The sequence below is a fragment of the Bos javanicus genome, chromosome 8 (genome assembly GCF_032452875.1).
Source record: "Bos javanicus breed banteng chromosome 8, ARS-OSU_banteng_1.0, whole genome shotgun sequence".
NCBI lineage: Eukaryota > Metazoa > Chordata > Mammalia > Artiodactyla > Bovidae > Bos > Bos javanicus.
Genome location: NC_083875.1, coordinates 45802304 through 45826140, shown reverse-complemented (window position 1 = coordinate 45826140; position 23837 = coordinate 45802304). Strand labels below are relative to the sequence as shown.

The 23837-nt window shown below is 46.3% G+C and overlaps 1 protein-coding gene across 1 annotated transcript; it reads right to left on the bottom strand.

Moving 5' to 3' along the window:
* Positions 1–1265: 1265 nt before the first annotated feature.
* On the bottom strand, positions 1266–23644 carry FXN (frataxin). Its single transcript, XM_061425490.1, has 5 exons — positions 23438–23644; positions 18794–18891; positions 13888–14008; positions 7365–7462; positions 1266–2255 (listed from the first exon to the last, which is right to left on the bottom strand). The coding sequence occupies exons 1-5, from the start codon at positions 23603–23605 to the stop codon at positions 2087–2089; spliced, it is 654 nt and encodes a 217-aa protein (XP_061281474.1). The 5' UTR covers positions 23606–23644; the 3' UTR covers positions 1266–2086.
* Between the last annotated feature and the right edge of the window lie 193 nt (positions 23645–23837).

Below are 23837 nucleotides of genomic sequence, written 5' to 3'. Positions count from 1 at the left end.
ACATATTTGCATAAACTAGTCACTAATAAGTCTTTCTTTAGTAAGGGAGTAGCAGAACAAGAGCCTAACTTTGAGTGAGTTTTAATGTTCCCATGCCCTGGTTTCTGCATGTGTAAAATGCAAGGCTGTAACATTCAGATGGTGTAGCAGGCTGTCTGAGTCCACTAAGGCTGGGCAATAATACCAGAGACTCGATGGCTTATGAACATTTATTTCATAGTTCTGGCTGCCAGGAAGTCCATGATCAAGAGCAGACTGGGTGGCGGTTGAAGGCCTGCTTCCTGGTTCACAGACAGCTGTCTTCTCCCTGTGTCTGCACATGTTGCAAGGGACAAGGCAGCTCCCTGGTCTCTTGTAAAAGAGCACTAATCTCATTCATGAGGCCTGTGATTGGGGGTCAGGATCAACACCTAAACATGCTGCCTTCAGCATAGGCTTAGCCACTAATGGCACAATAAAAGATCATTATCTGAACATGAATTCAACTGAAATTCAAGTGGACCTAAACCCAGAACCATATACTCACTCTGCAGCTTATAAAAAGTGTCCACTGTCATCTCCTCTGCTAGAGGGAATTAAAGCTAGCCTGGAAAGCTGCCTGATGGGACTACTGCGTGTCTGACTTGGAAATCAACTCTGTTCTATCCAGTTTCATCCTCTCTGTTAAGGCGGGGACACAGAGGTCCAGAGAGTTTGAGAAACTTGCCCAGAGACAAACAACCTCTTTTGGGGCTGAGCCAAGTCTCAGCAACTAAACAAGGTGTAGGACCAGGGTTCCTTTCATTAACACCAAGATATTTTTGTTTGTTTGTTTTTAAAGAAAAGAAAGGTGCTTTAATTAGAAGAGCTGGCATTTAATTAGTAGATCTGTGTCCAGAGATCAAGTCCCAAGATTCTGCTCAGCCAGGACAGTTTTAATGGGAAAAATGGAGGGGGAATCACCGAGGCAGGAGGCTCTGCATCTCCACTCAGTGTAGACTGCCTGGCTTTCTTGTCAGAGTTATCTTGTCTGAGTGATCTGCCTGCAGGATTGCTTTGGGGGAACTTTTGGGTGTAGAAAGCTAGTCTGACTTCTTTTTATCTAAGAAAAGAATCAACAGGTTAGACAAAGCATGGTGTACATTCAGGAGAGCAAAGCTCAGGAGTTATTTTCATTTGCTTAATGATCACATTCTTACAATTAGGTTCTTTTAAGGTAGGAGGGGAATAGAAATGGGGAAATAGGACAAGGGTGTGGAATTAAAAAATTATTCACAACCTAAAAGTTGAGAGTTAAGTTTTATTTTGCTACACCAACATCTTTTCATTTGTGTGGGCTTTCACAGTTTGCCAAGCACCTCCTTAGCTCCATTGACCTCGTTTATTATACTATATCCAGGAGATTAGGGAGATGTTCTCTGCCCCCTGGTCTTTGGGAGACTTTTTGCATACTCAGACCTATGTTTCAATAGCTTACTCTATACTGATCCTTAAAAAATATGTATACACACATGTAAATGTGTATGTACATCTATATGCGCATATGGAAGACACTTCGTGTGTTGCCCCATCACACCCTGGGTCACAAAGCACAAAGAGAAAATAGTCTTCATTTGACAGTTCCCAAGTTGCCACTGATGCTTCAGTACTAAAGGGCTTAGATGTGTTTACACTTTCAAGAGGAGGAGGAACATTTTAGGCTTCCCTTTAATAAGTCTCATTTTGAGATAGTATGATGAGGTTGGCCAAATATTCTTCATGCAGTTTTTGTGGTAAGTCCTTCAAAGAATGAATGGTCAAGCCCATTTATTTCTCCTAGAATTTATCCTTCCTGTTTTTCTTAGTTGTGAGGTTATATATAAAGGTATGGGCATACAGACATTATGAAACATAAGGCTATCACGTGAGGCAGGAAATCAGACAAAACATTCAAAAAAACTCCATGGAAATTAAAAATCTAAACTCAGGGGGCAGGGTGGAAGGCGACACAGTCTTTTCACAGAGCTGTTACATACAATGCAACTGTCCTCAAATGCAGGAATGGAAAAAGCTAGCCATTCAGCTGCAGAACAAGGCTGGGGTCTTGGCTTTAGAGCTTTTCACGTCTTTAGCACTGGGCTGGGCAGCAAGTGTCTTTTCCAGAGTAGGCCAGAGCAGATAAGTCCAGCTTGGTCTTTAAGGCTTGAGTCAGCTCTGTGGCCAGCAACTCGTGGAGGGACACGCCATCGTGGGAATATACCCAGTTTCTCCCAGTCCAGTCGTAACGCTTGGGGCCGCTACAAGACGAAACACAGAGTAAGTTCACAGCAACTGCGCTTCCAAAGAAACTGTCACCAAGAAACTGACTGTAGCGAAGAACTAAAAAGTAATAAACAAGACATGTATTTGACTTCTTGTCTTAGGCTTGATTTAATATATCTGAGTCATTTTGCCGTACACCTGAAACGAACACAACATTGTGAAACCAACTCTAATTTTAAAAAAAGCAGAATTACATCATTATCCTCAAGAACAATTCATAGAACAATGCTCAAGACCTGAAAACATTTCAACCCTATTGACGAGTCTCCGTTTATCATATTCTGATCTTTTGCTTTTCCTATGATATGATATGCTATGATATCACATATGATAACCTGAAATGTCACAGACAGTTCGACAGTTCAGTCGGTCAGTTGTGTCCGACGACCCCATGAACCGCAGCATGCCAGGCCTCCCTGTCCAACACCAACTCCCGGAGTCCACCCAAACCCATGTCCATCAAGTCAATGATGCCATCCAACCATCTCATTCTCTGTCGTCCCCTTCTCCAACACCACAGTTCAAAAGCATCAATTCTTCGGCACTCAGCTTTCTTTATAGTCCAAGTCTCACATCCAAACATGGCTATGGAAAACCATAGCCTTGACTAGACGGACCTTTGTTGGCAAAGTAATGTCTCTGCTTTTTAATATGCTGTCTAGGTTGGTCACAACTTTCCTTCCAAGGAGGAAGCGTCTTTTAATTTCACGGCTGCAATCACCATCTGTAGTGATTTTGGAGCCCAGAAAAATAAAGTGAGCCACTGTTTCCACATCTATCTGCCATGAAATGATGGGACCGGATCTGAGTTCTCTGAATGTTGAGCTTTAAACCAACTTTTTCACTCTCCTCTTTCACTTTCATCAAGAGGCTCTTTAGTTCCTCTTTGCTTTCTGCCATAAGGGTGGTGTCATCTGCATATCTGAGGTTATTGATATTTCTCCTGGCAATCTTGATTCCAGCTTGTGCTTCCTGCAGCCCAGCATTTCTCATGATGTACTCTGCATATAAGTTAAATACAGAGGGTGACAATATACAGCCTTGACGTACTCCTTTTCCTGTTTGGAACCAGTCTGTTGTTCCATGTCCAGTTCTAACTGTTGCTTCCTGACCTGCATACAGATTTCTCAGGAGGCAGGTGAGGTGGTCTGGTATTCCCATCTCTTTCAGAATTTTCCTCAGTTTACTGTGATCCACACAGTCAAAGGCTTTGACATAGTCAATAAAGCAGAAATAGATGTTTTTCTGGAACTCTCTTGCTTTTTCGGTGATCCATTGGATGTTGGCCATTTGATCTCTGGTTCTTCTGCCTTTTCTAAAACCAGCTTGAACATCTTGAAGTTCACGGTTCACGAATTGCTGAAGCCTGGCTTGGAGAATTTTAAGCATTACTTTACTAGCATGTGAGATGAGTGCAATTGTGTGGTAGTTTGAGCATTCTTTGGCATTGCCTTTCTTTGGGACTGGACTGAAAACTGACCTTTTCCAGTCCTGTGGCCACTGCTGAGTTTTCCATATTTGCTGGCATATTGAGTGCAGTACTTTCACAGTGTCATCTTTCAGGATCTGAAATAGCTTAACTGGAATTCCATCACCTCCACTAGCTTTGTTTGTAGTGATGCTTCCTAAGGCCCACTTGACTTCACGTTCCAGGATGTCTGGCTCTAGGTGAGTGATCACACCATCGTGATTATCTGGGTCATGAAGATCTTCTTTGTACAGTTCTTCTGTGTATTCTTGTCACCTCTTCTTAATATCTTCTGCTTCTGTTAGGTTCATACCATTTCTGTCCTTTATTGAGCGCATCTTTGCATGAAATGTTCCCTTGGTATCTCTAATCTTTCCCACTCTATTGTTTTCCTCGATTTCTTTGCACTGAGCACCGAGGAAGGCTTTCTTATCTCTCCTTGCTATTCTTTGGAACTCTGCATTCAAATGGGTATATCTTTCCTTTTCTCCTTTGCTTTTCGCTTCCCGTCTTTTCACAGCTATTTGTAAGGCCTCCTCAGACAGCCATTTTGCTTTTTTGCATTTCTTTTTCTTGGGGATGGTCTTGATTCCTGTCTGCTATACAATGTCACGAACCTCTATCCATAGTTCATCAGGCATTCTGTCTATCAGATCTAGTCTCTTAAATCTATTTCTCACTTCCACTGTATAGTCATTAGGGATTTGATTTAGGTCATACCTGAATGGTCTTGTGGTTTTCTCCACTTTCTTCAATTTCAATCTGAATTTGGCAATAAGGAGTTCATGATCTGAGCCACAGTCAGCTTCTGGTCTTGTTTTTGCTGACTGTATAGAGCTTCTCCGTCTTTGGCTGCAGAGGATATAATCAATCTGATTTCGGTGTCGACCATCTGGTGATATCCATGTGTATAGTCTGGTGATGTCCATGTGAAATATCAGGGCGGTGTCTTTTGGATGATGGCCATTCATGCACTACTGGCATGATCTGCCCCTTACCTATGTTATTATCATCATTTCAGTACATTTCATAACATTGGGCATCCACTATCTCTATCTAGTTTCAAAACATTTTCATCACCCAAAGGAAATTCCACATCCATTAAGCAGTTACTCCCTATTCACTCCTCTTCCCAGCTCCTGGTAACCATCTCTACTGGTATTTTTAAGCAAAAACAATTTGCTTAATTCAATTTGAAATCCATGAAGGTGAGAGTCTGATGGGCTAGTTCATCCATCTCAAGCTCATCTAGTGAACAAGAACAGCACATGCACTTCACGCTGGGAACACTGTGTCTGCGTGGCCCGTGTGACTAGGTTTCGCAGTGTCTGATTATTCCAGACCAACACAAACTGTGCCCATTAATTCCACTTCCTCCGGGTCTAGTGGAGGAGGGGACGTGCCCGCAACTGATGGCACTGCAGGGTGACGCCTTTATGGAGGAAGGAGCAGAGGACACTGCAAGCCCACAGGAAGCAAGGGGCTGCCAAGTCCAGCTGCGCTCACGGGAGCTTCTCCAAAGTGCAGGATTGGGACAGCTTTGCCAGGGAGGAGGAAAGTTCAGAAGGGAAGTATGTTTTGAAGGTTACGAAAACATCAAGGATTTCTGTATTATCAACCAAAGGCACTTTCTTAATGGGATAAAAGGGACAAACCAAAAGCACTGGGCTTTTACCATGTACAAACAGCCAAACACACAGAGGCATAATAACCTGGACCAAAGCCAGAGAGCGTTTCCTTGGCTCTGGACTCTGATTTGCTGCCAGGATACCAGGCAAGCATGAGAATGCCCAGGCCCCTCCACACTGCCCAGGGCTCTGTGCTCAGCCAGGGACACCCAGCTGTCCACCCAGACCTCTCCTTTATTCCATCCTTTAACGTCTTCAAGCAAGGTACTGAGGCAAAGCCAGTGTTTCTTCTGACCTGAAACGCTGTCAGTTAAAAAGCCCCAGGACTTCCCTGGCAGTTCAGGGGTTAAGACTCTGTGCTTCTAATGCAGGGAGCATGGGTTTGATCCCTGGTCGGGGAACTAAGATCCCCCATGCCATAAAATAAAATAAAAAGCCCTATAATATCAGAAAAGCAGCCCTAGGAAAGGTTATTTTGGGCCAATGTGAAAAATTGAGTGGAAAATAACTTTTTTTTTTTTTTGAGGAACACAGTATTTTCATGATAGTAAAAGGCTATGTGGCATATTTTCTTTCCAGATTCTCATCGTGAATTTAAAAAAAAAAATACAACAAAAAAACAACTTAGGATTTCTCAAAATTTGTTATCATCCAGAAGTATATTTTTCTAAACATGCCTGAGGTAGGATCCTGTTGCTGGTAGGTGTGTCCAAATACGATAAGGACTTTTCAGTCTCAAGATACAACAAGAGGGAATTCTTTTAGTGGAGCCAGCACAGTTGGTTCTGGTGCTCTGCCTGCTATTTTCAAAGCCACTGATCCCCAAATCTGATGGCTGGATTTGTGGTCCACCCAGTTTCTCATCCTGATTCCTCTGGAGATGACGGATAAGGCTGCAGCCCTCATGCATGGCCACAGGAAGGGTCGAGGTGGCTGTTTGAGACCAAAGAGAACAGGCTAATTGGCCCACACAGGGTAAAATCTCCCTCAACTTCAACTAAGTTAGATCTAAAAGCAAGACAGTCTGTGAATAAGCACCTGGCTAGAAATGAGTGATTCCTTGGAATTGGTTTTTCTTGAATGATAACATTCTTCCTAGATGAGGCTGGGATGAAGGAAGCCTAATGCTTGATTTAGTTTGAACAAAGAATCACACATTACAGCACCATAAACAGTATAATATTAACTACCTAAAAGTGATGTCAATGCTGAGGCAGGGAAAGAGTTAAACACTTTTCTTCAAAAAAATGGAAACATTGTGCGGCTTTCAAAGAATTCCAGGCTAGTTGTATCTGGGCCTTTCCCAATTCACAGTCTGAGTGTTCTCTTTGGAAGTGCTAATGAAGGAAGGACCAGGAAGGTTGTTCTGAGAGCTCTTTGTGGGCGTCTCTCCCTTCACTTTCTTACAACCACTTCAACAGCAGCTAGAGGGATGAGGGACCCTCTCTCCCTGCACATTCTCAGGCCTTGAAACGCAGCACAGAAGGTCTCCAAAACAATCTTTTATTCTGCTAGATTGAAAGCACATCAATGAAAAAGGTAGGAGGCATGGAATGCCCTGGAAGTACAGTTTAAAACACTCTCCAACCTCCACAGAGCACACAGCCCAGTTCTGCAAGTAGAATTCAACTAACTTTTAATTGAGGTGCTCAAAACAGACCAGAGGTCAAACTTTAACGTGCTTTGAAGACAAATTGCAACTTGTTCACATGCTGTAATAGCAAAGGTGGCTTTTTCATGGAGAAAAAATGGCAAGGTGGGTTCCGAAAATTCTTCACTTCCAATCTTGTTAATATCCTGATACCTGCTTATAGCAGCCACATAATCATCAGAGTAAACCTTCCTACTGAGCCTGAGACATGCTGAAAAACCTCAGGAAAGGTTGCCTTACATAGGTGCTAATACACAAGGGTGACCCTTCTTAAACAGTCTACCAGGTCATGTTTCAAACAAGCTAAACCCTGAGAGACTTTGACTTCCGGACTTACCTGGATGGTGAAGATAACCAGATTTGCTTGTTTGGAGTCTGCTTGTTGATCACGTAGGTTCCTAGATCTCCACCCAGTTTAACTGTTAGAACACCACTCTGGTGCATCAGGTGGAAAAAAGCATGAGGAAGTAAAACAAGACAGGGTTATCACTGTGTCATAGTTGCCTCTTTTGTTATATCTCAATTCGCATTTATACCAGGGCACAACATACACCAAAAAGGAACTGTCTTTAATTTAGTTTTTGGAATTAGATCACGCAGAAAGAGCACTGCTCTTGGAATCAGATGATGATTAATCACAACGACACATATGTCAGAGTGTTTTCCCTCATTCCCTTTGAGGTGGACAAGGCAAAGAATATCCTTATTCCCCTCCTGAGGTAAGAAGACAGGAGTGTTCAGTGGCTCTATTGCAGCCAACAAATGAAAGGATCAGCATCCTGACTGCTGCCTTAGTTTCTCAACGACGGGCCAGAACATATTAGAGACATTAAAAGACATAGGCACCAACTCTACTGCAGTCCCAGTCAGCACAAACATCGGGCAGACCAAGTTCATGACCGAAGAAAGGAAGAAAAGGCAAGAGAGAAGGAAGCCATCCAGCCACCAGCTTTGCTGGTCTCAGAGCAGCAGCCTGAGCTCCGCTGGCAGAAGGCAGACCCTCTGCACACCAGGGCTCTTATCCACTGCCCCCCACCCACCTCACGCCCCATCAAAGCAGCTCACAAGTTTCTCAGATGCCCCTCTCCAGCTTTATATTCCTCTCCGGAGCCTTGAATTCTTCAAAAGGCCGGTTGGTCTTATCTTTGCCCAATAAATGCTCATTTAAATTTGAAAACCCTCTTTCAACAAAGGAGCCTCTTACTCCTCAGGCCTGAGATCTCTCTAGACTGCACAGGATATTCAAGAAACAGCTCCACGGCTAAGCCTTTCTGCTCCCCAACCCCTGCAAGGCCCTCAGACAGGCAGCCATTCAGAGTCCCTGTCCACCAACGGGTCCCCAGTGGTTCTTAGAATGTTTTGTGTTTGGTTTGCAAACACAAAGCGCTATTGAAAAGGTGGAGAGAGTGCCAATAATAATATAACTGATAGGCAGGGGATGGGGAGGACAGTAGTGGGTTATATTTTTAATGATCTTTTTCCAATGAAAAAGAAATAAGCAAAATTATGGAGACGTTGGAAATATAAATGTTATAAACAAAATGAAGACATCCACAAAAATAGCATCTATTATTTTTCAGTACCTGCTCTGCACCAGGCACTGCTGGGCACTCTGTGTAAAACTGTTTCCTCTACGATCACGATCATAACCATCGGGAGGTGGAAATCATTATCCCAGTTTTACAGATGAGGACAACAAAGGGAAAGGGTAACAAAGGAAACTTAGAAACTGGGAAAGCTGATCTCAAATCCAGGTCTGCTCCAGCCCAGAAGATGCTGTTCTTCCCACAACACGAAGTGCTCTCTCAGTCCTGTTAATCAGCGATATCAGCTCAGGTATCTGCTGCCAGTTCTTTTGTTTGTTTTTAATTTAGCTGTACTAGGTCTTCGTTATGGCATGCAGGGTCTAGTTCCCTGACCAGGGATCAAACCAGGCTCCTGCACTGGGAATGCAAAGTGCCGACCGGTGGGCCACCAGGGTGGTGTTCAGCTGCCAGTTTTAAAATGCAGGGCTATGATCACGCAAGTTTGCTTTAAATTTTCTTTTTTTTCCTTTGAAACCTGTCTGTGTTATTTTGTTAGGACTATCTTTCACTTATATTTCAGTTTCTTACCACTGTATAATTTGGTAGTTTTTAGCATGTCACAGTGTTTTCATAAAGTGTGCAAACATCCTCACTGTGTAATTCCAGGCTATTTCTATCACCTCAAAAAGAAGGTCTGTACCCATCACAGTCACTCATTTCCCCGTCCATATATATAGTTTATGGCTTATTTTCCCATATAATAGACTCAAGGAATCAAGACATAATTTCTCCTGATTTTACCTATTTGCGGCCCTTAAATGCCCTGTTGTGACCCTACACCCAGGCGGTACATGATACAGCAGGAAAGGCAGGGGCTGGGTCTAGGAGTGCACAGTCTCACCAGCTTCCTTAGGACAACAGCTGCTCCGCCCCCTTCAGAGACAGTTCGCGGAGCGGGGGCTGATGGGAGAACTGAGGCGATTCTGGGAAGGTTACCTTGGCATCCCTCAGCTGGGACTACGGCCTGTGTGTTTTCCTCACTGTATCTGAGCTGCCAGCTTGCTCCTCACCTGCTCCTTCCCTCCACTACTTTAAGTCCCCTGAGAGCAGATTTGTCTTTTCATCCTAGCATTTTCAATATCTGTGCAAAAAACTGATGGATTTTTAAAAACCCAATGAGAGAACCAAGTGGATGATAATCAGGCACTGTGATAACTCCTGGAACGTGAAGGGCAAGGTCACACAAGGCAACGCTCAACTACGCCCCCTCCTGTTCATTGTGCGCAATTAGAGTTTTCTACTGAGGTTGTTGAGTTGCTAAGTCGTGTCTGACTCTTTGCAACCCCATGAACTACAGCACGCCAGGCTTCCTTGTCCTTCACTATCTCCCAGAGCTTGCTCAAACTCATGTCCATCCAGTTGGTGATGCCATCCAACGATCTCATCCTCTGTCGCCTCTTTCTCCTCTTGCCCTCAATCTTTCCCATCATCAGGGTCTTTTTCCAAAGAGTTGGCTCTTTGCATCAGTTGGCCAAAGTATTGGAGCTTCAGCATCAGTTCTTTCAATAAATATTCAGGGTTGAGTTCCTTTAGGATTAACTGGTTCGATCTCCTTGCAGTCCAAGGGACTGTTAAGAGTCTTCTCCAACACCACAGTTGGAAAGCATCAATTCTTTGGCACTTAACCTTCTTTATGGTCCAACTCTCACATCCATATGTGACTACTGGAAAAACCATAGCTTTGACTAGATGGACCTTTATTAGCAAAGTGATGTCTTTGCTTTTTAATACGCTGACCAGATTTGTTATAACTTCTTCCATTTCCAAAGGAAACTAGATGCATTACTGGTTCCCCAGGAATTCTTAATGCTTTTGGAACCGTCTGCAAGTAACCCAGATAAAAGAGAGCTTTTTTTGTACATTAATGTTATTCCTTAAGGAGCAATCTGAGTGTCTACTTAGGGAGAATGGGCAGATATCAATATGGGGCAGTGGGGGAGAGAGGCAGTATTTAGCTCCTGACATCCAGACACTGACCAGTGGAAGCAGCCCCCAGTCATAGGAGGTGAGGCTTGATTCCGACTGGCAGCATCAGTGGGAGCAAAAATAATCATTTCCGTTGTTATAAGCTCATTTGTAGAAACAGACACATATGGGAATGGCATGTTGCATTAGGGGATTTCATCTATATGAATAGGCTTCCGTGGTGGCTCAGGGAAGCAGTAAAGAATCTGACTGCAATGTGGGAGACCCGGGTTTGATATCTGGGAGAAGGGAACGGCAACCCCCTCCAGTAGGCTTGCCTGGAGAATCCCATGGACAGAGGAGCCTGGCAGGCTACAGCCCATGGGGTCGCAGAGAGATGGACATGACTGAACGACTTAACACACACCTATATGCGTGTGACTTCCCCCACTCCTAAAATGTACACTGACTTCCCCTTAAGGAATAAGAATAATGAATATACAGCGCTTTTACCTACATTGTTTCACTTAATCCTAAAATACACCTGGAGAAGAGGAGGTTACTGTTACTCACTTTACAGCTAAAGGACCTGTCCTCATGGGTAGATAATTCACTTAAGCATTCTAGAAAAAAGTACAAATGCAGGATGCTAGGCCAGGCCCTCTGTCACCATATCCAATAAAGTGCTACCTCCGAGCAGGGGTGCATGACCTAGGACCCAGAGGTGGTCTTCAAGGCTCTGCAAACAGCACAGCCCTGGAAGCAGAAACTCCTAGGCATACACAGAAGTTTTTCTCAGGAGAGGATCCAGAGCAGTCAGATTCTCACAGGGTGTCCTGATCCCCAAATGGTTAAGAAGCCTCTGTCTATGGCAATAATATGCAGAAAACTCAGTGAATGAAGGGCATGGCAACTGGTAAATTCTATTTAAAGTGACTAAGAAGCTAGGGCTCCACCTGGAAAGAAAACAAAGGCAGCTTGGAGGTAACTCTAAATAGCATGGTGCTTGTCACAGTTTCCAGGGTCAAGTGCAGCGACTCCATGGTTACCTAGCCATGGGTGGGGCTTTGGCTCCTGCAGGCAGTTCCCTCTGATAACCACAACCAGTAAAGGATGAGGCCTGGACCCAGATACTGACAACCACATGACCTGCCCCACCGGGACAACACAAGAGCCATGAAGCTGCCCATGTCTCCCAGTCCACAGAAGGGAACAGAAGGGAACGGGTTTATCTAGAGTATTGCTTTCATTTGCCTATTTGGCCAATAGCAAGTTGATAAAACAGTTCTATGTGCTGAGTGCCATCACTGAAAGTATGTAAAAGTAGGTGAGTCTCATTTCATTTATACAGTGAATCGACATTTCTTAAGTCCCTGCTATGTACCTGGCAATGTTCTAGGCATTGGGAGACCAGGAGTGGACAGTGTCCCAGCTGCCAAGGAGCTCACTGTAGCCATGGGAGCTGGTGTGTAAAGAGACAGTTACAGCAGAGGGCGTCAGTATCAAACTCAAGAGTGCTGGGCAAGGAGGGCTGGTGGTGTCTGCCTGGAGCATCTACGAGGCCTGCAGAGGAGGTGACATCTGACTCAGGGCAGGGAAAGGCTGTGCTCCAACCAACTAATGGTGTTACAGGTGCTCTACCATCTATAATGTAATGTCAACTAACTTATCTTATATGTGAAATACATAAGTTAGCACCTGGAGGACTCTGATCAGAAATTCACACCTGAGGTAGCCCAACAACAGAGGGAGCTACTAAATCTCTAGTATAGAGTGCATCTACACTAGAGATTTTCCTAATTAGCACATGATTTACTAGATATACTTCTTCCCTAGTGAGGAGAATGATACTCAAGACGCAGTGTATGGATCGGGTGGAAAAACTCAGGTGCCTCTTCCCTTGCACGAATGGGCAAGTGCAGCAGCTGAGCACTCTTCAGAGAGACCCTGTGAAGATAGGGAAGGCCCTGACCCCGCACTGAGCACAAGCTTTTGTTGCCTGCCTCGTGAGGGAAGCAGAATCCAGCTGCTAGAATACTGGCACCTTCGCTTCTAATGAAACTGTCAAATAAAGTATTTGAGTCAAGCAGGGACATGCTTCACTAATCCTATAGGAACAGGTGGGGCGACTGCTTCTGTGGTGTCTCCAAGTGTGGCAGAACTTAGCCCGACACTTGGTTTCCCTATAGTTACCGCACCTAGGAAGGAGGCTGGGGGAGATGAGACCTGTAGCTTCCCCTAGCTCTAATCATCCCACAGATGGGCAGGTTGGAGGGACCAGTCTGTAAGGGTTCCCTGGTATCTCTCCCTTCTGAGGCTGCCTGCATAAGCACGTCCACAGCCCAGCCTGAGCACTGCTGCATTTTCTGGTGCTGACAGCTTCCAACGAATCCACCTGGAAGGCATTTAATCCTTTCCTGCCCTGCCCCATTACCACCAAGTCCCTTACTGTCCTTACAACCAGGCTTGACACCTGCTCCATTTGATGGAGTCCTTTTTCTATCCAGTACCCCCAACAGTAATATCCAATACCATTTCTATCACTTTAGCCTGACAGCTGGTTGTCCTAAATAATCCCATGATTTAATCCCAAATGCACACTTCATGACATTTCCTGGTATTAATTAATTGCTGTCAAGAGGATTAACTTCTGCAGGGGATTTGCTCCCACTGGCCAAAAAGAGCTGCTCCCTACGGCCTAGGCAATAATTCTCCATAAATCCAAAGGCTGACCCTAACTCAAGTCTGCCACCTGGTGGCCAGCTGATTCACACCAGCACTACCTGGGCTTCTAGGATCTGTTTAAGTTTCATCCAGCCCTGGATGAAGCATCTGGGGAGTTACTCTAAAAACTTCAAAAACCTCAATGCCTGGCTTGGGCTATAGCCTAGACCAATCAAATATTCCTAGAGGTGGGACCCAAAGGTGCTCTTTAGAATCTCAGGTGAGCTTTTCAAAAACAGGCTTCCTAGGACTGCAGCCTGAATTTCCAGGAAGTGAGGCACATGTCTAGTCTGAATGCATCTTAGGCAATCTCTCACCCGGCTTAAGAACTAGCAGTCTAGCTCAGTGTTCTCCGTGCCTACATGAGGAGGGCTGTCTTGCTACACAAACACATATGCCTGGCTTCCTTCCTGATTTACCTTCATAGGTATTGAGTGAAGGTTCAAAGTCTGTATTTTCAGGAAAAATGAGGGCTCAGAGAGGCTGAGTGACTTGCCTGAGGTCACAAGACTGGTGCAGCTGAAACCAGAACTCCAGTTTTTTGGCCCCAGCCATAACTGCATGCTACTGGAAAAGAATTCTCTATCTCAGTGAGCTAAAATTCTTAGGGAGGATACAGAAGAATGAAGAGAAGAAAAGAGGTACCCCAAAGGAGACATCATAGTCTTCAAACGTGTATGGTTTGTCTGCAAGATCTTCAAAAAACTCTGCTAAGGAGTCCAGTGTCTCCTCGGCCAGTCTTTCGTAGGTGGTATCGTCCAAAGTGCTGCAGGGGGAAGAGAAACAACGCCAATCATGCGATCACCAAACTGCTGCATTTTATTAGCATCAATTGATATTTATTTTTTACTTAAATTTTTTAAATAGATGGAAAATATCTAACATATACAGAGTAAAAATTTAAAGAGCATGAAAGAATTTAGAGAAGTCAGTCTTTCTTCCCAAACAGGCTAAACTATGATGAGCAATCTTCTGTATCCTTTTAGTCACCCCCTAGACTGTAGCCCACCAGGCTCCACTGTACATGGAATTCTCCAGGCAAGAGTACGGTAGTGGGTTGCCATTCTCTTCTCCAGGGGATCTCTCTGACCCAGGGATTGAACTCCTGCACTGCACACCAATTCTTTACCATCTGAGTCACCAGGGAAGCCCAACATATACAGAGTAAAAATTTAAAAAGCATGAAAAAAGTAAGCCTTTCTTCCCAGACAGGCAATCTGTGTATGAGCAAGCTCTTCTGTATCCTTCTAGAATTTTTATATATTTTTTAATATACAAATGAAGCACCTTGCAGTTTTCATTTCATATGTCTTAGACATTGTTCCATATTAGCACGTATGGGTTTTCACAGTATTTTATCTTATGTTATTCATTCAGCTTGTCCCTTTCAACTGGCCATTGAGGTTGTTTCCATTGCTTTTGTTATTAACATTTGTTGGGCAAATCACAAAGTGGGAGAAAATACTTGCATTCCATATATCTGAAAAAGGACTTATTTCCAGGACATGTAAAGAACTCTTACAAATCAATAAGAAAACCCAACAGGAAAATACGCAAAATATTTGAACAGGTTTCATTAAAAAAAAAAAAAGATATCCAAATGGTCAATGAACATATGCAAAGGTGCTCAACCTTGCTAATCTTCAGGAAAATGAAAATTAAAAAACCACAATGAGATATCACCAGAACGGTTAAAACGAAAGAGAGAATATGAAGAGTCGGTCAGGAAGTGCAGTAACCAGAGCGTTCAGATACTGCTGATGGGCAAATAAATTAGACAAGCATTTTGGAAAACTATTGATACTTCTACAAGAGTTGAATACATTCAGGTGCTGTGACCATCAATTCCACTCTTGGGTATATACTCAACAGAAATGCATACCCAGGTTCATCAAGAGACACGAACCACACTAGAATGTTCACAGCAGAACTATCCATTAGCCCAAATTAGAGGCTGCCCAAGTATCCAGACATAATACAGTAGATAAATAAACTGTGATACCTTCAAACCATGAAACACTACAGTGCAAGACAGAATTGTCTACAAAAATAACAATATGGATGAATCCCACAATAAACGGTGACTGAAAGAAGCCACACACAGACATACTTATTCTTAATACCATTTATATAAATTTAAAAGGCAGGCAAAACTAATCCATGTTATTTGAAATCAGAATGGTAGCTACTCTGGGACAAAGAGGGGTTAATAATTAGAAGTGAGCAGAAGGCCTGCTCTCAAGGGGTTGGTAACATTCTATTTCTTGAGCTAGTTCTTGAGTTACATGGTATGTTCAGTTTTTAAAAATTTATCAAGCTGAATACTTGGAGATATTCTATATAGATATTATTTTTTAATTAAAAAAATGCTATAAATCTATAGACACAGAAAGTGGTTGTCTGGGGCAAGGAGGAATGAGGAGTGATTACTAATGGCTATGGAGTCTCTTTTTGGAGTGATGAAATTGTTCTGGAATTAGATAGTGGTAAAAATTGCATAATTTTGTGAGGATACTAAAAGCCACTGAACGGTACATTTTACTTTATATATATATTGGTTGGCTGGGTTTTTGTTTTGTTTCTGGCTGTACCAGGTCTTAGCTGCATCACAAGGGGGATCTTCATCGCCTCGTGCGGGCTTAGTTGTGGCGTGGTGGGATTCTAGTTCCTTGACCAGGGATCAAATCTGAGCTCTCTGCATTGGGCACAGAGAGTCTTAACTACTGGACTATAAGGGAAGTCCCAGTGGTACATTTTTAAATGGTGAATTTTATGGTATGTAAATTATGACAATGAAAACTGCCAGAAACCTCCCTGTATAGAATGTATCTATAGGTTACAAGAGGTGTCTTGGAAAACTCCATCACTGGAGAGTTTCTAGGAGGCCCAAAGTAAGACATTCCATGGACTGTAGCCCATCAAGCTCCTCTGTCCATGGGATTCTCCAGGCAAGAATACTGGAGTGGGTTGTCATTCCCTTCTCCAGGGGATCTTCCCAACCCAGGAATTGGACCCGGGTCTCCCACATTGCAGTCAGATCCTTTACTGTCTGAGCCACCAGGGAAGCCTGTGCATATAGGTGAAATCCCCTAACTCAACATGTCATTCCTGTGTGTGTCTGTTTCACCCGCCTCAAGGGCACAATGTGCGGAAGGCTATGGGGCTGAGTGGTGGGCCTGGGGGGCGGGTGTTGGGCATTTCCCTCTCCCTCTCCTCAGTTAACGCTGATCAAGGGACATCTGAAGAGAAGCAGGACAGACTGATAGGTGCCCGGAGGAGCTTGGGGAACATAAAGACACACCTGACTCAGGCATAAAGCCCAAAGTCAAGAGCTTAGCAGGTGTTATCTGGCAGTGGCAGGTGGGTCATGGCAAAAGCGGGCTGCCCTACACATGGCAGGTCAAGGTGCGCTTCCCAGAGGCCAGAAGTAGACCCTGAAGAAGGGAGCTAGGCATGGAGCATTCTGCCAAGGTCCCACCCAACCTCAGAGGGCTGTCTGGAGGGATGGGGGGACAGTAGCAGAGAGTCTGTGCAAGGAGGGGCTGGAAATGGTGCCCCCGAGGCGAAAACCTAACCCATGCAGATGTAGCACTTGTTCAGAGGCTGCGGGGAGGGCCAATGACACAGACATGGGAGCCCGGAGCCTGGAGGTCCCCTGTCAGCTGCTGCCTGTGATAACCTGGAAGGCCCATACTGTCCTGCAGAGCTGGAGCTTTGGCGACAGTTAGGACGTTCCTGCGTGTGGGTGGCTCCCTGCTGCCGTTAGCTGATGAACACAGAAATGGTGAGCCAGGAGAAGACCAGCCGGTCTACGCTGGGGAGCTGGAAGCAGTACTGAGATGGATGAGCCAAGGGGAGAAGCTAAAGCCTCTCATTAAGCCAAAAAAGGGGATCTAATTCTGTTGCAAAAAGCAGGTTAAGAGTAGTCTTTAGTGTTACAACCTCAAGGAAAATGCTCTTAGGTTGAGACAGGTGGCTGTGGGAGTGAGGATGCCAAAAATAGGTCAGTTGGAGACTCCCATTCCAGGTGGGACTAGTGGAAAAGGACCCGCCTGCCAATGCAGGAGACGTAAGAGATGCAGGTTCAATCCCTGGGTCGGGAAGATCCCCTGGAGGAGGGCATGGCAACCCACTCCAGTATTCTTGCCTGGAGAATCCATGGACAGAGGAGCCTGGTGGGCTACAGTCCATAGGGTCGCAGAGTTGGACATGACTGAAGTGACTTAGCACATACAGGAGGCTCCAGGTGGCTAGTATGTGAGACTGACTAGGTCTTAAGAGATCAGATGCCTACTAGGTTTCTGAGGAAATCCTGTTATCAAAGAAAAATCAGTCTGGCCGACTGGAGCCTTACGACAGCCTGCAGAAACTGTTACTATCAGCAGGGAGAGGGCTGTGAAGACTGCTCACCCCCAGGAGGGACACGTTCCACTGCCTGTGTCCCCTGAGGCCATGGGGAGGGACAGCCAGTGAGGAGCCTTCTGGGGGCAGAACTGGGGTTTCTTAGAGGGATGTCCCCACAACCAGGGTAGAGCTTGTCCCAGGGCAGCCCAGGGGGCTCCATTGCTGCCCTCTTCAAATAAAATGTCATCTTTTACTTGAACACGAGCTACTGATGTACTGGTTATCTTGCCCCTCTCCGTGTGTGTTTGTGTGTAGGTCGGAGAAGCCATTCCTAGACCTGGAGACAGGACTGCATGTCATCTGGGCATCTCGGCCTTCGAGGCAGATGAGGGACTGTGGGCCTGTGGTTGCGGCCCCAGGATGTGTGTAGAAGGTTACAGGGGCCGGGGCAGGGGTGGTGTCATGCAGATTCATAGAGGGCTGGGCTGCAGCAGCGCCCAGCAGCTTTCCCCCAGAACCCATCACCTCTTCCCTCCAGGACACCCACTAGACTACCTTACTGGCCTCCCCTCCTCTTAGCTGGGGCCCTGGGACGAAGTCCTTCCCACTAAAATGTGAGTGAGGGACAAACACCACTGCTGGGCCTGCCATGCTCTCGTCCATTTCTGTGGAGTGTACCGTGGACGGGATGACCCAGGCTTGACCGGCAGAGGGCAGATGGTGCAGACAGGAGACAGGAAGGTGGAGGGAGTCCGGCTCTCTGAACCATTTCACAGAGGTACGGCCACCCTGCTCCCACAGAGAAGGGGGCCTGCTTGGAGCCATTTCAATTTGGGGTCTACTTGTTACCGAAACTTGGCCGGCCCTAAAGACTAAGATATCAAAGAGAATAACAACAAAACTCTGGGAACAACCTCAATGTCCAGCAATAGGGAATGCGTTAAATGAATCATGGCACATCCATACAACTTAGAACTATTTCACTAAACATAGTATAGTGGATAGTTAGTGATGAGGGAAGATGCTTATGAGCGCTACTTCTTAGGGAGAAGACAGGTTTTCTGTGGGATGGGTTTTGAGGTTTTTGTTGTTAAAAAAAAGTGAAAGGAAAGAAAAAGACAAGTATATGTATGTGTGCATATGTTATACATGGGGGTGGTGGTGGAAGGAAGAAGTGATCTCTGACATGGAAGATGCTTTGTCTTACCCAGCATCACCCAAAGTTCCCGCTGTCCTCAAATTTATCCAGCAGACACTTTGCTTTTTGACATCCAGGGTCTGGTTGAGGCAGCGGAGGCTCAAACTCTAAAAGCCAAAGTGAAGAACATTACCATTTTCCAATACATTACAGTCCATTAATGCGCAGTTTAAATATTATTACGGGTACACTCAGGAGTAACCAGGTTAAAGTTTTTCAGACTATTTCTTCCTCGGCAACTTTTTTGTCTTCTTTTGGTGCAATACACTGCACTAGCCCAGGCTCTCTCCCCAACGCAGTAGCCACTCACTACATGCACCTATTCAAATGTAAATTTACTGAAGTAAGATCAAAATTGCAAAGTCAATTCCCCGGTCTCATTAGCTACCTGTCATTAGCTACCTGTCGGGTGTCGTGTGGCACAGACTCAGGACATACCTACCATCACCGGAAGTGCTGCTGGCTGGGATGGGGTGGTGAACAAAGACGGGGTGAGGAGTGTCAGCAAAGTCTTAGAATGTGACTAAAAGGAGCAAGCACAAATGGCTGGATGGCCAGGATGCGGCTGCAGACTGCTGCCTGACAGATCTTAATAACACCATCTGCAGGGGACACTGTGACACACTGATTTCTTTCAATACCTAACTACTCCCTCTGAGCAGTGGGGTCTGAGCTATGACCACCCGGAGAGCTGTCAGAGGGGATGGAGGCTCGAAAGGAGAGAGAAGTGGTCCAGCAGAATGGAGAGGCGGCAGGGGAGTGATGGAGAGGCGGGCTGCAGGGCTTCATCTGGGGAAGACGCCGAGGGGCCTGCAGAGCTTGGCGGCAAGGTTCACCTTCTCCAAAGGGCACCGTGGCTGCCACCAAGAGGAGGGGACAGAGGCTGTGGTTACTCTCTTGGGCCATCGGGGCCCTGGGCAATCTGGGAAAGACTAAGGCTGAGACGTGAGGGGAGGAGGAGGAGGAAATGGGGGTGTAGGACACAGATGGCCATTTAAAAACATTGGCTCTGAAGAAGTGAGAGAGTGGCTGTGAAAAGCACAGTGTCCCACAGCATGTTCTGGAGTGTTCACCATCAACTGGGTGGTGATCCCAGACTTTAGAGAAGGGACTCATTTAGTCCTCAATGCCCGCCTAGGAGGGAAGTGTTGTACTGTGACAGTCGTCATTCATGATAGAGATGCCCTGTAAAGTTGGTGGATAAGCGAGTTGCTCCTGAGGGAAATACAGAGGTTCCTGTGAGCCTCTGGTCTTGTTTTCACCAAATGATCAAGGCACAACCTGGTTTTACACGTATTTCTGTTTAAAGACGCCTCTATCATATATGTTGTCGATTCACTGACCCTGGACTCACAGCCAAAAGCACTAAAACTCACGTTTTGAACAAAGCTTACCCAGCCCGCCTGTTTCCTCCCTAAGGTCCCTCACAGCCTTCCTGCACAGAGCAACCAGACAGCACTATGCTTGGGGCCACTTTAAACAGTGAAATCAACCAGGAAAAAAAAAAAAAGCACAAAACTGTGTCACAATACTAAACCATGAGGAACGTGCCCCAGACAGACTGTGCAAAAGACCCTCGTTTCCAGTGTGGGAGCTGAAACAAGAGGGCAGGGCCTGCTGTGACCTCAGCCAGGGTCATGAGAGTGCGGGTGACTCAGGCTTTCTGCTGCTCTGCACACATCCTAGCATGACCCTGAAAGGGCCCTGAGTATTGATTTTGGGGTTACAGATACACCACAGTGAGGAGGTGGGTGCACAAGTACAGGATCCAGGAATGAGGAGGGTCGACTGTACTTGTATTTTACAGACGAGGAATTTGAGGCACGGCAGGGTCACTTGCCTAAGTCACACAAACACACAGATACAAAGCAGGGGAGCTGGGATCTGCACCCATGCTGTCTGGCCCCAAGGTCCTGGCCCCAAAGGCAAGAATCGCATCCTGGGAACGATACAGGGCTCCAAACACAGAGGGGAGGGGTTTGAGAACTCGGGGCTCACGTCAGTCAGTTTTCCCTTCTCTCGTGGATCTCGGCCTCTCAAATCCTAGCTGTCTTAGTCCGTCTGCTACCTTCACACAGAGTGTTTCTCTTTTGTCCTTTAATTGTATATCTTCGATGGTTCTGATTGGAGAGCTGGTCTCAAGCAAGGTACTCATTCACAGCCAGAATAGAAGACTTTATTCAGCTGTTTTTTTTCAAGTTTCTTTTTTTTTTTTAAATGAATGAATTAAAATTTGGCGATGTCAGGTCTTAGTTGCAGCATGTGGAACCTTCGTGTTGTGTCACACAAGATCTTTCGTTGTAGCACGCGGGCTCTCTAGTTGTGGCAAGTAGGCTCAGTTGCTCCACAGCATGTGGGATCTTAGTTCCGTCACCAAGGATTGAACCCATGTCCCCTCCATTGCAAGGCGGATTCTTAACCAATGGACCACCAGGGAAGTCCCTATTCAGCTGATTGTAATCACAAGGGAACAGTTGCCAAAGACCCCCTCCATCATCTCCTACCTGCTTCTCCCTAATCTAACATTCTCTGTGGTGGTGGTGGTGTAGTCACTAATTTGTGTCCAATAGTCCGCCAGGCTCCTCTGTCCATGGGATTTTCCAGGCAAGAATACTGGACGAGGTAGCCATTTCCTTCTCCAAGGGTTCTTCCCGACCCAGGGATCAAACCCAGGTCTCCTGCATTGCAGATTCTTTACCGAATGAGCGATCAGGGAAGCCCGACATTCCCTGGATAACTGCTTAACCTTTCAGACCTCTACTTCCTCCTCTGATGGCAGCAGTCATGGACTGCAATACCCCAAACTTGGGGCCTGATGGTGATCAATCAGTTTGTTTTGAGGCATGTCAGGACAGTGTGGAGAGATAGGACCTCAGGGGACAAAATGTGGCCTTGGCCAAGGAAGAAGCTGCCCCACTCTGATTATGGTCTGCAGATGGACTTCAGGGTGGGCAGGGCTCTGTTGTAAGTGCTCCCCCTCAGGCCCCCAAAGCCAACCCTCCTGCTGCCAAGGTTACCTGGAGCCCTTGGACTGTGTGTCTGTGGTAGGTCTGCCCACTCGAGTGTCCAGGGCTCAGTGACTTCGTGAGCTCGGCACAAGGCCGGCTAAGGGGAGACACTGCAAGAAATACTAGGTAGTTCCACAGGCTCCAGCTCAGACCCTGGACATGACCCAACCTAGGCCACTCTGGTGAGGCTTGGCCTGGTGGCCAGCAGGGAGGCCAGCCCAGGGTCCCCTTGTCACCCTGGGCTATGGTAAACCACAAGCTTGAAGAGTGAGTCAGTTCTCATCCGCTGCTGGGAGGACAAACGGGCACAACCACTCTTGGCATCAAATGAGTTGAGTATCTGCTGGCTCCTCACTCAGCAAGGCCAGCCTGAGGACTTCACCCAAGACAAGACTCTGTTCACACACACAGAAACGCCCACTGCAGCACCATGCCAGGCAAGAGCAGCACAGAAGGAACAGGGTGATGAACATGTGCATTCTGTAGAAGGGGCACCTGTGACCAGGGTGGTCCTGACTGCCTGGTTCTCCTGAGAAGAGAAGTCAGTGATTCCAACTTTGAGCGTAGGCAACCAATCCCAGGGATATCTCCAACACAGTCAAATAGCATACCTCAGTGGAAGGGTTAAGCCTAAAGTCAACTTCCAGAGCTCCATGAACAATTTGAATTGGATTTCCCCTGCCTCCTTCACCACCCACAGTCCATCCAGTGGACCAGCCACTCAAAGCTGATCTCTGCCTGCCTGCCTTCCCGCCTTTGCCCATTCAGTTCTCTCCTGAAGGCTGCTCACCGCCTCCTGCCATCTGCAGACCCTGGTTAAACATCACCTCTATCCTCCAGCATAACCTCCTTAATCCCATAGTCCTTTGGGCTTCCAAGTTGTGGAGTAACTGGGTCAGGCATTTCTTTGTAACCCCGGGGAGAGAAGTGAAATTAAGTGCTGAAGACTTTATATATGTTAATTAAACCTATGCCAGCGGTAATCTCTTCCCAGAAAAACAAGCCAGGCCTCAGAGGGGTTCCGCCATCCCTCGAGGTACCTCTGCTGAGTCCAGGAGCCAGAATTTGGAACCCAGGCCCGATCCAAAAAGCCCTGCTGCTCTAGCCGCAGTGCTCCGCAACTCTGACATCTTCACCTCGCTAGATGAAAGCATTTCGTTCATAAAAGCCCATGCTTGAAAGCATCGCTCTGATAGTACACATTTATATCATTATATTGATATATACACTATTTGACTTAAGTAGTTCTATATTCATAGCATGCTAATATTATACATAGAATACTTATATGTATATTATAGTACCTAGCATATATTATTACTTAAATTTAAGTTCTCGAAAAGAGCAGTGACAAGCTTAGAACCATCACTGGCCCCTAAGAGTCAGTCCCCGCCCACCTTTCCTGCTTTTCCCGCAATTGCACCGCAGGATACAATCTCCCTTTTTCTCAAGAAAGCGGAAAACAGTGCAAAAGTAACCGGGAGAAACGGAGACTGGGCACTGCTCGGCCGCGCGCCGCCGCACTTTCCCCGCCCAAGCGCGGCCCCGCCGGAGCTGGGGCGAGTGCGCTTGTCCGGCGCGTCCTCGGCGTGCGCGGCCTCCCTCCCGGCGTGCGGCCTGCGCAGCTGCCGGCGCGGATACTTACGGACTGGCTACGCGCCGGGGCCTTGGCGGTTCCGATTCGCAGGCCCTGGAGGCCGGAGAGCGAGAGGTCCTTCGCCGGCCGCGGGGCCCCGGCACGGGTAGGGGCAAAGCCCGGGAGCGCGGAGCGGGGCAGGAAACTGGCAACCGAGCGGCGCCCGAGCGTCCACATGCTCTTTGTGATCTGCAGCGGCTCCGCCCTCCTGCTCGGGAAATGGCGGGCGCCACCTGGTGGTCACGGATTGCAGCCGCAGATTCCCCTTTTCTGTTGGCTTGGGAAATGACTAGTAGCAGTTAGACTTTAGGAAGAACTTCCCTGCATTGCTCTATCTCTGCTTTTAACAGAAATAGAAAGCTTGTTTAATGCAAAGCACGAGGCTTAACCCTTGGGCAACGTAGTGAAT

Bases quoted from the DNA above. Each gene is read 5' to 3' on its own strand.
- FXN (XM_061425490.1), bottom strand. From the start codon at position 23,605: ATGTGGACGCTCGGGCGCCGCTCGGTTGCCAGTTTCCTGCCCCGCTCC. The intron at 14,009-18,793 runs GTAAGACAAAGC...TTCCCCCTGCAG, and splicing joins GGAACTTTGGGTGATGCTGG to CACTTTGGACGATACCACCT. The intron at 7,463-13,887 runs GTACCTCTTTTC...CTGATGCACCAG, and splicing joins ACTATGATGTCTCCTTTGGG to AGTGGTGTTCTAACAGTTAA.